This window comes from Mixophyes fleayi, chromosome 10 (genome assembly GCF_038048845.1).
Source record: "Mixophyes fleayi isolate aMixFle1 chromosome 10, aMixFle1.hap1, whole genome shotgun sequence".
In the NCBI taxonomy this organism is placed as follows: Eukaryota; Metazoa; Chordata; class Amphibia; order Anura; family Limnodynastidae; genus Mixophyes; species Mixophyes fleayi.
In genome coordinates this window covers 103,743,465-103,760,657 of record NC_134411.1, presented here as the reverse complement: position 1 = coordinate 103,760,657, position 17,193 = coordinate 103,743,465, and the positions used below count along the sequence as shown (strand labels likewise).

The following is a 17,193-nucleotide window of genomic DNA, read 5'->3' as shown; positions in this document are numbered from 1 at the left end:
CTCCCGGCAGGCCTCCTCCTCTATCAGTCTGACGCCGGGGAGCCTGCGAGGCTGGGAGGCCCCGGGCTGAGCCGCCACCACTGCCCCGGCTGCCGCCACATCCTGCGCCTCAGGCTGGAGCTCCGTCCTCCCGTGCACAGCCAGCCCCACGCTCACCACCAGGCACCACCACAGCCGGACACGTCCGCAGGCCGCCATCTTGGGATCAGCCAGTCACGGAGCTGCAGGCGCGGTCCTGTCCACCGGGTAATGCCGGAACGCGCACGTCGGGACGCCAAAGGCTACGTAATGACGTCAACACAGTCGCTGCACGACCTGGCTTTACCCTGGCCAAAGATGGCGGCTCCTGTCACTGTCCTATGACGGAAATCCCGCCGTCTGAGCGTCTGATTGCAGCGTGTGAGTGGGGGAGAGGCCAGTACCTGGAGCACCGCTAGTATTCCCAGAGTAAGAACCAAAGCCACGTCCCTGTCCGCCGCTGGCTTCACATAGCTAAGGTTCCTGGTCTCCAAGGAAATGGCGGCGGCCGTACTCTGTGACGCCCAGAGAGGCCATGATTGCGGTGACATATACCTGGCTGAATAAATAGAGGACAATACATGGGCCCCACACATTTATACAGTGGCCCTTGGCACCTACACACAGTAGAGGCTGTCATTGTGTGATCTAAATCAATATTTATATTTTCAGTTTAGTAGCAATTAGTGGCACCTCTGTGGAATGAGGCACTTTGTGCCTCTGTGTCAGTGAATAAATTAGTTCCAAGTGAATTTATAGGCCACACCCTGACAAATACTGTGTTATCTCACCATACCAATCTGCTCCTCATAGCATTGTGTATAATATTGTTACCCTAGTAAATACCGGGGAGGTGGGCAGTGTATTTCAATGTATTGTGTCTGTTGTAATCAGTGATGGCCAACCTGATATATATCAAGGGCCGCATGTGCCCACATTGTTCATCCCACTTGTCAAAAAAAATGCAACCACAGATCCAACCTGTACCGCAATCCTCTACCACTTGCCACTCAGACCTCGCATGCCCCTCACCCTCCCCGGGTATCCTGCCATTGTGCAGAGGTCATGTGACGTGTAGGTCGCTGCTCTTGTTCAGTATTATAACGAAGCAGAGAATAAGAGGAGCCGGATGGGGGGGGCTGCAGGTAAAGGCTCCCTGGCCCGCCTGGTGCCTATCTATATATTGCGTGTGTGTGATGCAAGCGCACAAGCTGGTGAGAGGTACAAGAGTTAACCCAGACTCCCCCTTCTGGTAAATGAAACATCCTAATATGGGAGGGAAGGTATTGTCATCTGCTGTAACAAAGATTGGACACATTTATTCAGCCATCTTAAACCCTTTGAATAAACTATTACTGAGTCCACTGGGTGATGGTTTGTAGGTACCTACAGATGGGGCATGCTTTGGGGGCAGCTTACAAGCACTATTATGGATGCCACCATGAAAAAAGTTCTCCAGGTATCTAGGGCAAGGAAAGCAATATTGAGTATATAGGTGTTTCTGTTGAGGGAGCTAAACTCAAACAACATTTTTGTGTTTCAGATAACATGTGAGGGAGACCTGGGTCCTTTTCTGGTGGTGAATGGGTATATATCCTATGTCACCATATGAGGCTGTGGCTTCCTAGTTTTAGAAAACACTGCACCCCCCTCCCCAGACCCTAATTTGTACAGACATAGCTACAAGTTATACCGGTCTTTGCTTTATATGATCTCTTCTGCGGATTAAAGAACTGGACACCAATTACAGTAACCTATACAACCTGCCCCCACTCTTTGACCTCCCACTGAGAAGATCAACAACTTCCTTGTCCAGGGTCAGCTCTCTAAATTGTCCCGAAGCTCTGCAGCATACTTCAGTGGGAAACCATAAAATCCCAAACGATCGGTAAATCTCCCCAAATCCTTGCCAACAATCAATTTCTGCCTTGATATACTGCGGCCAGTCCTTAATATTCTTTGTTGGGATTAAACAGGATCAGAATTATTTTTGGAAAGTGTCTTTGCCTTCTGCTCCTCTATCAGATTGAGCAACAGCAGAATAAGTTCTGGATGAGTTCCAGTCCCTCAGCAGCTTCAGGGTATATAATTAATCTCTTAAATATAATCCACGCTATAGACCTAAGCAACGTCCATCCTATAACCACTCCCGGAATGTGCATCCTCTAATCCGTAGTCTTGTAACGATACCAGAGGACTATGATCAGTCTTACACGTTAGATATTCTGTTCTAATTATTTTTATCTTTCAGACAATACATTGTATTAAAGGAATCACAAAACATTGGTTTCACATTGTGTCTGATCAATGGTTCTCATCACAGCACCAGACCAAGGACTCTGCAATTATATACAAAAGGTGAATACTGATGATGGATTATAGATACACTGATCCATGTACTAAGAATATAGAGAAAACCCGCCGGCTACCTCATAGAAGAAATATTCACATGATTTTAATGACTAACCGTTGTGTTTTGGACACAAGTGCCTATTGGATTACCTTTAACAAAGAATCAACATCTCGTAAGTAAAGTGAGACTTCAGCCTTACCACGGTAACTGATTTGGCATTCAGTGTCTGGTACAGAGTAAACACCGCAGATTTTATATACAGTAACCATTACGAGTTTGGCTCAGCTGCAGCACGAGCCCCTACACAGGGCACATAATCCTCCGTAACCAGAGCGTTATATGCTATAACTTGCTGCAGACACAAAGAACACCCAGGATAAAGCTCACTGCATAGTTGATGCAATAAAATTAACAAACCTTTATTCCAACAAAAAAAGGGGGGGAAAAAAAAGAAAGGAGGAGGAGGAGGAATGTCTTTACACGGACAGATACATATGTACAATATACAGAGAGGAAGCAATGATTAATATTCCTGGATCCAGAGAGAACAGGTGCGGTCAGGCAGTGTATTTGGGGAGAGGACAGCCCGAGTGGGGGCACCAGGAATGTAGTCCCGTAGCAGCACTGTGGGGTCTGAACCCTCGTCCATTTTACTCCCATTTGTAGACTTTCACCATCTTTTCTGTTAGCGTGGCCAGCATGTGGCTCTGATTCACTTCTATGGGACAAATGTCCAGCACCGGCTGGTCAGCCTGTAGCTTCTGGAGGAGGGAACCGTTTCCCGAGTGCCAGAGCTGAAACAGAGAAAGGAGAAGGTGGTGAGATGTGCGAGGATCACAGACCACAGTCTACACCGATCCTCAGGAGGGATCAGTAACTGCCGGAGCGACATACCAGATAGGAAGAGACTTAGTAGCCCAACCACAGAATGAATACGTTGTATCATTTATACTAGAGAAGCATGGCCATACGTAAGACACCAGTCCTCACCATAGCCGAGTTGGAGGACTCGTCTCCCGCGCACACCAGGATGCTGCCGTCTCGGTCAGGGCTCTGGAATATGGCGTTCTTGGTGAGGAGTTTACAGGTGGGACCAGCGTTGAAGGTCTGGACCGGGTAACAGGAGCAGCTGTACTCCTCTTGTGCGTCAGTCAGCCGGCTGCTGCTGAGCTCCATCATCACACAGCGCAGGTAGTTGTGGGTCTTACCTGGAGAAGACACAAGGATGTCTGGGGGTGGGGTGTAGACAGACGCACACACCAGCGCTGCTACAAGATGGTTCACATACTTACCTGGGCGGTAAGTCACCAAGCAGTGCCGCGTACTGCTCTCTGTCTGGATGTCGGTGCATCCTCCGGGCTCTAAGGGGAGAAGGTGGGGCCTGTACTGAGCGTCTTTCATCTCCCAAAAACAAGCTCCCTCCAGGGTCCCAGCCAGCACGCCCCCACAAGGGAAGACTTCAGAGGCAGCCCGGGGAACGTAAGAGAGCGAGACCACAGGACAGCTAGGGTACAAACGGTACATCATGAAGCACTACATTCTGTACAGCGTTACAGAACAGGGTGGCGCTATGAAAACACCTACCGAGAACCTAGTGGCACCAGCTCCTTTACATACTGGCTGGTGTCTCTCAGGTCGTACACCAGCACGGAGCCATTAATCAGACCGGCATAGACGTAGTTGGTATCATCAGAGCACCAGCAGCAGCTCCACACCGGCCGGCCGGCGTTGTACGTCTGGACCACGGTGTTTGTCAGCAGGCTGCAGAAAGAGGAGAGCACTTAGTGTAGAAGACACAAGCGGCATCGTCCCATGTATGTGTGTGATGACCGTCCTCACCTGGTGAGTTTCACAGTGTTATCCAGAGCAGCAGAGAGCAGCAGCCCGTCGGAGCGGTCGTTGAAGGCCAGGCCCCTGATCTGCTTGGAATGGATGGGGACGTACTGGCTGCTCTTCAAATTGGCCGCACTCAGCTTCTTAACCCCACAACCTGAAGAGAGCAGAGATAGTGGTCACAAAATACTCCGAGACCTCGCAGCTCCTGACAAACTAACGCAGATCAAACAGGTATCAATGTTTATCTATGGAACACTCCTTGGTATGATATCGGGAGAAGAGAACTAATAAACAAAAAATAATGACTGTACTCAGATATTTTCAGGACTTCAAAAACCTGTAAGAAATTTAAACACAAAACCCCTTTCCATCAGCCCATGTGAGTCTTCACCAACTGGCAAGTAGAAGATCCGGCCGTTACCAGATTTGGGCTCCTCCGACTGGCAGAAGGGCCCGGGGCCCTCCCCAGCATAACAGAGACGTAACGTGGAGAACTCACAAAGGTTTTGGGACAGTGCCGAGGAATGGTGGCAGCTGTCTGGTGCTGCATTGATCCAAATGTGTCCAGATATCAACCCCATCACCTTTGTAAGTTCTCTGTCTGAAGGACACACTGCACACAGGACTTACTAATAGAAGAGCTCACAGAAGGGACCTTCGCAATTCTGCTGCAGAAAATGTTCAAATCCTTGTAGAAGTTAAATAACAGCTGCCAGAAGCATTGGATTTTCTAAATACATATAAATGACTAATTATCAGGTCTTACCAGGGACGAGTGTGGTGTGGGATGATGGCTGCGATACCACAAGGCAGCTCAGGCGCTCACAATACGACATGACGCGACAGTTCCCCCCTTGAGAGATCAGGATGGCCTTTTCAAAGTTGTACTTGTGCTGACCTTGGCTGGACGACAGCGAGCCGGACCCCCCGACCCGTGAGAAGGAGGGCTGCTGAGAAGAGCTGCTTCCATGCTGGGCCATCAGCATCTTAAACTCCTGTCAGGAAGAACCAAGCGGACTGATCAACTGGCATAAACCCCTAAACTACTCTACCGCCTACGGAGGAGACACCGTGGCTTAATGTGCCCACACATCAGTACGGTACAGAAGATTCGCCAGAAGTTAGAAAAAAAAATCTTCAGAAATATAAACGGAAATCGTGGGCTTCTATATATTATAAAGATTTCTTTCACAAAATAAGATAATTAAAAAACTTGATATAAACAGATATCAATATCTGAAAAATAACTTATAATAAACACTCATGAATGAGTAAGTAAGTTTCTGAATCTGTGGATTCTTGTAGAATCTATTCAGCAGCATTTGAATCTTTATTAGAAGTTATTTTTCAAATATTGATTTCTTTGAATATCAAGTTTTATAATAATTTTATTTGTGAAATAAAAAATAAATAAATAATAAAAAATAATAATCTATAATTGTACATAGAAACACACAATTTCCGTCACATTCCTGAAGATGTTTTCTAGCTTTCGGCGCACCTTTCTTATGGTTTCGGGTATTGTTTTTATTTAGGGATCGGGACCTCTAAGATAGGTAGCGACAATAGGTCATTATATAGTGTGAGAGCCTGAGAGATTATTTTTATTTACACATTTATTTGTAAGTTTCATTTAATCAGGAGCAGAGGTTGGAAAACGCCTTTCATAACAAACTACCCCCAACTACCCGATGATACAAGGACATGGCTGAAAACGCAATGCAATTAAAGTTTCAGGCAGATTAGTCTTAATACAAATCAATAACCCGAGGACAGAATCTCTGTCTACGGGTGTAACTAGAGGAGCTTATTTTCCTTTTCAAGATCTCGCTATGCATTATATCAGACTGCAACTTGCCCACGATCCGCTCACCTGGATCTGTTTGCGGAGTTTCCCACATTCATCTGTCAGAACCTGGACTTGAAGTCGGCATTGCGCAGACTCGATCTCCGCCTTCCGCCGCAACGACTGTTCATTCTCCAGGGAACTGAAAGGACATTACAGAGCGTATACAGGGAAGATGAAGGGGTTTTATTGATAGGAAGGAAAAGCCTGAAATAACCATAAAGTTTTCTGATGCGGATCCTCGAACAAGTGCAATTCAGAACGTCAACGGCTTAATATTGAAGGACTTTTCCCCTTCACAAAACAGTCACAAATAATATCAGGAAGTCAGCTTAGTAATGCACTTACTAGATGTGGGTGCAACATTTATTAAAATCTTTCCATATACTGAACAAATGTTTTGTTAAATATACTATATTTACATCAGAAAAAACTAATGTCATTTCCTTTGTTGAAAGTGCTTCTTCCACCATCATTATTCAGAGTTACTATTAAAATATTTTTTAAAAACTTCAAAATCACTAAAATTCTTTTTTGATAACTACTTTAATTAAAACATTTTAGAACTTGCTAGATTTGGTGGTTGTTTATATTCCAGAGTGTGTCCCAGAGCAGTAGTCCCATCTGGCTCAGGTGCTGCCAAAGAACGTTCACGGCTTCTCCAGCGTGAACAGAACACAGGAAGCGGAGAGGCCGCATTCACACTAGGAACCGCCAAACGGCTCCACTGAGATAGGCTACGAGGACGACCTGCTGACGGACAGCACCAACTCATCTCCACATACAGAAATATTATATTACCTCTTCATACGTTCCTGCTCACTGGTGTCCAGAGCTTTTAGTGTGCGAGCATAGAGAACCACAATGTCTGAACGCTTGGCCTTCTTATTGCACTGGGGGGGTCAGAGAGAGATATAAGTTACTGAAAGAGGAGACACAAAGATTCCATATTAGAACATAGGAAAACACAGTTATTACACCCCGGTCTGTGCAGGAAGAAACAAAGACCCAACATACACTGATGATACCGACCTGCGGACACTTGGCTGCGCCTCCCTTCAGCCAGCGGTCAATGCAGGTAAAGCCAAAGAGATGACCACAGCGAAGGGCAGAGAGACGGTGCTGCCCAGCATTGGTCCACGATTCAAAGCATATGGCGCAGGTGTCCCCTTCATCCTCCTCCGCTGCCGCAGGGGCCGCTGCCGAGGTCGTCTTCACTGGCGTCCGCTGTGGAAAGGGAGTTCAGAATTAGACGAGTGATTGGTCATTCAAGCAGCACAGGAAACGAAGGGGAACTAATGTGGCTGGTGCGGTCACTGGCAGCAATCAGACATGCGCTGTCATGTTATACCATGGCCAAAAGTTCTCAGAATGACCCAAGTATTGGTTTTCACAAAGATTGGTGCTTCAGTGTTTTTTAGACCTTTTTGTCAGATGTTATTATGTTATACTGAAGTAAAATTACAAGTATTTCATAAGCGTCAAAGGCTTACAGGATTACATTAAGTTTATGCAAAGAGTCAATATTTCCAGTGTTGACCCTTCTTTTTGAAGACCTCTGCAATTCGCCCTGGCAGCTGTCAATCAACTTCTGGGCCACATACTGATGGCCGCCGATTCTTGTCTAATCAGTGCTTGGAGTTTGTGGGTTTTTGTTTGTCCACAAGTTCTCAATGGGATTAAAGTCTGGGGAGTTTCCTGACCATGGACCCAAAATTTCAATGTTTTGATCCCCGAATCACTTTTGCCTTACGTCAAGGTGTCCATCATGCTGGAAAAGGCATTGTTCATCACCAAACTGTTCTTGGGATGGTTGGGAGAAGTTGCTCTTGGAGGATGTTTTGGTACCATTCTTTATTCATGGCTGTGTTCTTAGGCAAAATTGTGAGTGAGCCCAGTCCCTTGGCTGAGAAGCAACCCCACACATGAATGGTCTCAGGATGCTTTACTGTTGGCATGACACAGGACTGATGGTAGCACTCACCTTTCCTTCTCCAGACAAGCGTTTTTCCAGATGTCCCAAACAATCCGGAAGGGGATTCATCAGAGAAAATGACTTTACCCCAGTCCTCAGCAGTCCAATCCCTTTACCTTTTACAGAATATCAGTCTGTCCCTGATGTTTTCCCTGGAGAAAAGTGGCTTCTTTGCTGGCCTTCTTCACACCAGACCATCATCCAAAAGTCTTCACCTCTCTGTGCGTGCAGATGCACTCACACCTGCCTGCTGCCATTCCTGAGCAAGCTCTGTACTGGTGGTGCCCCGATCCCGCAGCTGAACCAACTTTAGGAGACGGTCCTGGACGTTCTTGGGCGTCCTGAAGCTCTCTTCACAACTACTGAACTTCTTGATCTAATAAATGGTTGATTTAGGTCTTACTGGCAGCAATATCCTTGCCTGTGAAGCCCTTTTTGTGCAAAGCAATGATGACTGCACGTGTTTCCTTGCAGCTAACAATGGTTGACAGAGGAAGAACAATGATTTCAAGCACCACCCTCCTTTTAAAGCTTCTAGTCTGTTGCTCTAACTCATTCAGCATGACAAAGTGATCTCCAGCCTTGTCCTGGTCAACACTCTGACCTGTGTTAATGAGAGAATCACTGACCTGATGTCAGCTGGTCCTTTTATAGCAAGGCTGAAATGCAGTGGAAATGTTGTTTTTGGGATAAAGTTCATTGTCATGGTAAAGAGGGACTTTGAAATTAATTGCAGTTCATCTGATCACTCTTCGTGACATTCTGGAGTATATGCAAATTGTCATCATAAAAACTGAGGCAGCAGACTTTTTGAAAAGTAATATTTGTGTCATTCTCAAAACCTTTGGCCATGACTGCCCTAGAAAACACCTGGAATCACCTGTTTGATCGGGACGGGGGAGGCGGAGGGTCCACTCTCATTTACAGCCACCGCTTCCAAGGTCTCTGTGGCTTCTGACCCAGCTTCTACAAGGTTTATTCGAAGCTCTTCAGGAGCTAAAAACAAAAAAAAACAAAACAGAAGATATAACAATAGTCCACATTAATGAATGCCTGGTGCTTATAAACCATATCTGGGGCAGCGATACCATGTCCTAATGATATAACAGGGGGCAATACATTCGCACACCTGGCTCGGCCGGCTGAGCGGCTCTAGCATCATTTTCTCCTTCATCCACTTCAGTGGAGCTCCCCCCTTCATCATCACTCAACTCCACGGTCTCATCAGAGCTTTCCCCCGCATTTCCTGTGGACTGCCTCAAGAACTCTGATGGCAGAAGAGAGCGCGACAGGGCGGACCCCTGACTTCTGTTGACTTGAAAGAAGTTCATAAGTCCTGTTCGAGAACTGAAGACACAAAACATTAGAGTCTGAAACGTCAGTCGGCTGTAGGACAAGGATGGCAGGGAGGTTCACCGACTCTTACCTAGTACCCGCAGTGCGTTGGGAACCACCTCTCTGTTGTCTTCTGGCATTTCTCCTTAGAGTTCGCGTCTGATGTGAACTTGAGCGATGCTCGGCAGCTTGGCGCAGCTGTTCAAGAGCGCCCTGGAGCATCTGTAGAGCATTGGATGTGTGTGACTCCACCGGCGACGGTATGTGGAGCGGGAGGTCTTCCCCGGAATCCAGTACAATCACCTCATTGTTTGGCTCTGGTCCAGAGATCTCTTCTCTCATGAGCTCAGCGTAAGTTATTGGAGGTGGTAAGAGAAATATGGAATCACTGCCAGGTGACTGGCGAGACGCAGGGTTTTCGGCCGGAAGGTCTAGACTAGAAAGGTCCACGTCCATTTCCTCCTGCGCCATTTCCAGACCTGGAACACAGCAGCAACGTGATAAGTGCATAATATATTGTTAGAGAGTTAATGTTATGCTGTATAAATGTGGAGTAAAACACACAAACATACGTGGAACAACCAAGTTCTCTAGATATGAACATGTGGAGGGTATACTGCCTGCTAGGCCCATCAGAAATGGAAGAGGCAATGTCTGTTTTTAAGTTCTTTCTCTAAGGAGACAGAACTTTGTGCCCCCCCCCCCTCTAAACAATAGTCTGAAAAGAGGAAAGCGATTTCTTAACTGGGAAAAACAAGAACAAAGGTGGTGCTTCAAATGGGCTGTTCACCCGCTGTTTTATGGGGCTCTTGTATAGACAGTAATGGATGAAAGTTATTGTGATCATTTGTCATGTATCAATATTTTTCTTTAGAACGCCATTAGATAAATCAGCCACAGACAACGCAACAGCAGCACTAGTTGTTAAATTCTCCTAAAATATTGTGGCACAGTTACATGACCTCACCCAGCAACACTGTCTCAACACAGTGGGGGATAGCTATGAAAACCAACCATGAAAAACTGGCCTTTCCCAAAGCAGCCAATCCAATCCCTGCTTCCATTTTCTAAACTGTACTATGAAAATAACAGCTAGCTTCTGATTGGTTGCTATGGGTAGCACCAATATTTTCGACAATGCTTCCACATGCCTCTTAGACAGTGGTTCTATTGTTTAATTCAGCAGGTAGCACTATGAACGGCTTTATTAACAGGCATAGAATGTGCACCTATTGAAGTTTTCCTCTCCTGCTTATTAGCCAATCAGGTCATCTTAATGCTCACATCAGCACAGAGTATTTCAGCAGACGAATGCACTGATCTTATAGTATGCAGTGACCTATTCACTGGCGTTATTGTGTAACTAGACAGTTTTAGCATTATTGATATTTAGTGTTAGTGATACCATATATTGGTATATTTTAATAAGAAAAACATCTCAGTATGTGTTATATTTTGTTTTTTCCTATTAGAAAATGAATCAAAAGACACAAATTTAATGTTAATGGTTCATACTAAAGCTTGAATACATAAACACTGACAAAAGCAGCCAGCAGTTATTGCTATGTGAATTCATTAACCTTTCATAATTAGATGTAGCTCTACTGCCACCTACTGTCTTAAGTTATAACTTGTCTTCCACGGTAATGTTGCTTTCTGAGCAACATGTCGGGATCGAACTCATGACCGCAGTGCTGTGAGGCAGAAGTGCTACCCACTAAGCCACCGTGATGCCTTTGTATTCTATAAGTAATCAGAACCAGAGAAGAGACATTTTCACATAAAATGTCTGTCAAAAACAAATCTATATAAGACAACTTTGGATAAATAATCCCCTTTTTCATGATTTCAAGCCACGTCCTGCCTCAACCATACCAATTCTCCCTCATTTAGAGAATAGCATCAACATCATGATGCGAGGAGGGAAATAGAAATAAGCAGGGACCCACAGACCGTTGTATAGTGGAAGGGGCAGAATTCACAGCAGCACATAGTATTTCAGGAGTGCATGTCCTCATGTTCTAATACTACTCTTCTTTTGATAGAAACTTTCAAATATATGAAAGTTTCTATCATGTCCCCCTGTTCCCTTCTCTGCTCCAAACTATACATATTAAGATCTTCGAGTCTTTCCGGATAAGTTTTGTGCTGTAGGCCATGCATCATTTTAGTTGCCCTACGTTGTACAGTCTGTAATGTATTTATATCCTTCTGGAGATACGGCCTCCAGAACCGACCACAGTATCTAGATGAGGCCGTACCAATGACCTATACAGTGGTATTATTACTTCTTTCTTTCTGCTACTTATTCCTCTTCCTAAACAACCCAGCATCTGACTTACCTTCCTCATTGCTCTGTTACATTACTTACCTGCCTTTATGTCACCTGAGATAGTGACTCCTAGATCCCTTTCCCCCTCAGTAGTTTCCATTATTGTGGCATTAATACTACATTTAGCCTTTGGGTTTTTGATACCCGAATGCATGATTTTGCATTAAATTGTAGTTGCCACACTCTTGACCATTGCTCTAGTCTATCTAGATCATCAGTCATTTGTTGTACCCCCCCTGGTGTGTCTACTCTGTTGCATATCTTGGTGTCATCGGCACAAAGACATACTTTCCCTTCAATAACATTTGCAGTATCCCCAATAAAGATATTAAAATGCACTGGTCCAAGTACAGATCCTTGGAGTACTCCACTGGTAACCTATCCCTCCTGTCAATGTACTACATTTATTAGAATCACAGAAGACTATTAACCATTCATCCCCCATGATCTCTTGCAGCTCAAAATCGAAGCCTTTGCCTCACCGGCTGCACTATGACATATAACATACGCACCAGTTATGTTATCTCATTAAAAACAGCTTCCACCACCGGCAACGACCTGGTGCTCAGCGCATGGAGAGAATAAATACACTGAGCCAAGATTCACACACGAGAAAGACGTAAAAAGCAGATAACGCCGCACCAGTAGGCGTTTCACATGTAGCAGCCAGGGGATAGTAAGCAGAGGAATATACCCAAGAGCGTTTTCACTGGGTCAGCCAATGCAAAATGCACCTAATGTCCATACCCTGATATACCAGTGGTTACTTCCTAGAGAGGAGAGGAAAGCCCAACATGGAACATACTACAACGGGAGCATAAGGGTGAATGCTGAGAATGATGCTCTGCCCCTATACAGAGGGACCATGCTGGGAACGTTCACCTGCAATTTACAGATCACAATGGCACCATATCCTGGCAAGGAGAGTGTTAATGCTCACTTCTCCGGAATACTGACCACGTGACGCACAGTACAGACGTCTTATGCACAGAGGTCCCTGCTGGCTGAAGTGATGAATGATGCTCCTGCCAATAGGATTGTCCCAACTACAGATGCTGGAGTTATTGGGACTGGCTCAAAGTTCAATCAAATGTGACATATTGGAGTGTACACGGTACGATTCTGATTTATTGGGCCTGTTAGATTTAGCAGCAGCCAAGTTTCCGGACACAGCTCCAGTTGCCATTTTCTTGTATTTTTTCATTTCAAAACAGAAATCATCATCGCATTCAAGTTTGAAGCTTGCATTATACCATACATACACTATTTAAGATTGAACATGGTCAAACCCCTTCACCTTGGTTGAAATTAGCTCCGTTTTTTTGAGTCTATGTAAACTTTAGAAAGAATTTAATGCAAATAGTCAAACTTTAGAGCCAATTTGACAAACAAATTTGAAACACGTATCGGCATCTCTGGTCCCAGTTCTAATGAAGGAGGATCTACATTGGATAAGCAACTAAAACAATTACATATAAAAACTGGAAAAGAAACATGCATGGAGGGCTCTTATATACGTTACCCCGTATTAATACCCCAATTAATTACAGACAAGAGCATCTGATTAGCAGAAGCACATTGACATTGGAACCAAGGCTTCTCAAATAACTTAAATTCATGGCTTAAATCCAATAACTTGCTGTCTGGGTGATGAGTGCTGGGAAAAACAGTTATTTGGGCACCGAACATCAAGACGTAGCACCTAAGAGATCAGTGCTCCAACAGTCGCAGCCATCACAGGGCCCAACAAGCCAACATCCAGGATGCGGTGATCAAGTGTTGGGAACTAAAGGGTCTGTTTCCGGGACCAACACGGCTGCATCCAACAGTTACACAGCCCGCAGGAGACCAAGGTATAGTGTGGTAGAGCACCCGCACTCATCATCATCACCATTTATTTATATAGCGCCACTGCTTCCGCAGCGCTGTACAGAGAACTCACATCAGTCCCTGCCCCACTGGAGCTTACAGTCTAAATTCCCTAATAAACACACACACACACACACACAGAGACTAGGGTCAATAACAGTCAATTAACCTACTAGTATGTTTTTGGAGTGTGGGAGGAAACCAGAGCACCCGGAGGAAACCCACGCAAGCACATGGAGAACATACAAACTCCACACAGATAAGGCCATGGTCGGGAATTGAACTCATGAACCCAGTGCTGTGAGGCAGAAGTGCTAACCACTGAGCCACCCCTTGGCCATGGTGACATACCAGGACAGATGAATTGCCCTTTGCAATCCATCCAGACCAATATGCAACATGTGACTCTTACCCCTTTCTACCACTCTCCTATAGATTGTAAACAGCACCCTCTTACCACTTTGTCTATCTGTTAATACCCAGACATGTTTTATTACAGTGTTCACTCCTAGGTGCACAGTGCTGCAGAGGATGCTGAAACCACTTCCATACATCCAGCCTGCAATTATGCAACTATATATGAATGACAGACACATGTACTGACAGAGGTGGAACCATTCTGTACCCAGAAGACCGTCCACCCCTACACTAAACACATAGTACAATCCACGACAACCTTTTATCACTACAGACAGAACCATCATACAAGTGAGAGGTACTGATGTCTTCTCCCCCTATCCTGCACAGATGGAGTAATCCAGGATAATGTTATTAAATATCAGAGACAGACCACTGGTGTCACATACAGGGGTATTATGTCTACGCACATAATTCATACTACAGCCACATCACTAACCTCACTACTGCCCGAGCACAGTATATCCGTGGCCCGTAAGACCACCACCAAATGTCCACTCACTTCAGATCATTCTCCCCGCCAACCACCGCTGCTCCGCCCGCTAATCCCGCTCAATTGCTATTGGCCAGTGACACTGCCACTCCTAGGAAGGTCAGACCGGTCTCTGTAGCAACAACAACTTCCGGAAAGTCTCTCTGAATCTGATGATTGGATGAGCAGAACTGTCAATCAAATCTAATCACGTGTTTGTGTTGAGGCGGGAAAAATGGTGAGAATTTGACGGAGATAAACACGTCAATGACTATTATTATATACAGTATATTATATATCACCTACTATTATTATATACAGTGTATTATATGTCACCTTCTATTATTATATACAGTATATTATATGTCACCTTCTATTATTATATACAGTATATTATATGTCACCTACTATTATTATACAGTATATTATGTGTAATCTACTATTATTATATACAGTATATTATATGTCACCTACTATTATTATATACAGTATATTATATGTCACCTACTATTATTATACAGTATATTATATGTCACCTACTTTTATTATATACAGTATATTATATGTCACCTTCTATTATTATATACAGTATATTATATGTCACCTACTATTATTATACAGTGTATTATATGTCACCTACTATTATTATACAGTATATTATATGTAATCTACTATTATTATATACAGTATATTATATGTCACCTACTATTATTATATACAGTATATTATATGTCACCTACTATTATTATATACAGTATATTATATGTCACCTTCTATTATTATATACAGTATATTATATGTCACCTACTATTATTATATACAGTATATTATATGTCACCTACTATTATTATACAGTATATTATATGTCACCTTCTATTATTATATACAGTATATTATATGTCACCTACTATTATTATATACAGTATATTATATGTCACCTACTATTATTATATACAGTATATTATATATCACCGACTATTATTATATACAGTATATTATATGTCACCTACTATTATTATATACAGTATATTATATATCACCGACTATTATTATATACAGTATATTATATGTCACCTACTATTATTATACAGTATATTATATGTCACCTACTTTTATTATATACAGTATATTATATGTCACCTTCTATTATTATATACAGTATATTATATGTCACCTACTATTATTATACAGTATATTATATGTCACCTACTATTATTATACAGTATATTATATGTCACCTACTATTATTATATACAGTATATTATATGTCACCTACTATTATTATATACAGTATATTATATGTCACCTTCTATTATTATATACAGTATATTATATGTCACCTACTATTATTATATACAGTATATTATATGTCACCTACTATTATTATATACAGTATATTATATGTCACCTACTATTATTATACAGTATATTATATGTCACCTTCTATTATTATATACAGTATATTATATGTCACCTACTATTATTATATACAGTATATTATATGTCACCTACTATTATTATATACAGTATATTATATATCACCGACTATTATTATATACAGTATATTATATGTCACCTTCTATTATTATATACAGTATATTATATGTCACCTTCTATTATTATATACAGTATATTATATGTCACCTTCTATTATTATATACAGTATATTATATGTCACCTACTATTATTATATACAGTATATTATATGTCACCTACTATTATTATATACAGTATATTATATGTCACCTACTATTATTATACAGTATATTATATGTCACCTACTTTTATTATATACAGTATATTATATGTCACCTTCTATTATTATATACAGTATATTATATGTCACCTACTATTATTATACAGTATATTATATGTCACCTACTATTATTATACAGTATATTATATGTAATCTACTATTATTATATACAGTATATTATATGTCACCTACTATTATTATATACAGTATATTATATGTCACCTACTATTATTATATACAGTATATTATATGTCACCTTCTATTATTATATACAGTATATTATATGTCACCTACTATTATTATATACAGTATATTATATGTCACCTACTATTATTATACAGTATATTATATGTCACCTTCTATTATTATATACAGTATATTATATGTCACCTACTATTATTATATACAGTATATTATATGTCACCTACTATTATTATATACAGTATATTATATATCACCGACTATTATTATATACAGTATATTATATGTCACCTACTATTATTATATACAGTATATTATATGTCACCTACTATTATTATATACAGTATATTATATATCACCGACTATTATTATATACAGTATATTATATGTCACCTACTATTATTATATACAGTATATTATATATCACCGACTATTATTATATACAGTATATTATATGTCACCTACTATTATTATACAGTATATTATATGTCACCTACTTTTATTATATACAGTATATTATATGTCACCTTCTATTATTATATACAGTATATTATATGTCACCTACTATTATTATACAGTATATTATATGTCACCTACTATTATTATACAGTATATTATATGTCACCTACTATTATTATATACAGTATATTATATGTCACCTACTATTATTATATACAGTATATTATATGTCACCTTCTATTATTATATACAGTATATTATATGTCACCTACTATTATTATATACAGTATATTATATGTCACCTACTATTATTATATACAGTAT

The 17,193-nt window shown here is 41.8% G+C and overlaps 1 protein-coding gene across 1 annotated transcript; it reads right to left on the bottom strand.

The window, feature by feature from the left end:
• Positions 1–2,774: 2,774 nt before the first annotated feature.
• RFWD3 (ring finger and WD repeat domain 3) lies at positions 2,775–14,560 on the bottom strand. The gene is made up of 13 exons (XM_075189395.1): positions 14,421–14,560; positions 9,455–9,842; positions 9,158–9,375; positions 8,909–9,024; positions 7,086–7,280; positions 6,855–6,946; positions 6,081–6,195; positions 4,974–5,202; positions 4,211–4,361; positions 3,956–4,132; positions 3,664–3,875; positions 3,362–3,579; positions 2,775–3,165 (listed from the first exon to the last, which is right to left on the bottom strand). Exons 2-13 carry the CDS (start codon positions 9,832–9,834, stop codon positions 3,022–3,024), a joined length of 2,247 nt encoding a protein of 748 aa, XP_075045496.1. The 5' UTR covers positions 9,835–9,842; positions 14,421–14,560; the 3' UTR covers positions 2,775–3,021.
• Positions 14,561–17,193: the final 2,633 nt, after the last annotated feature.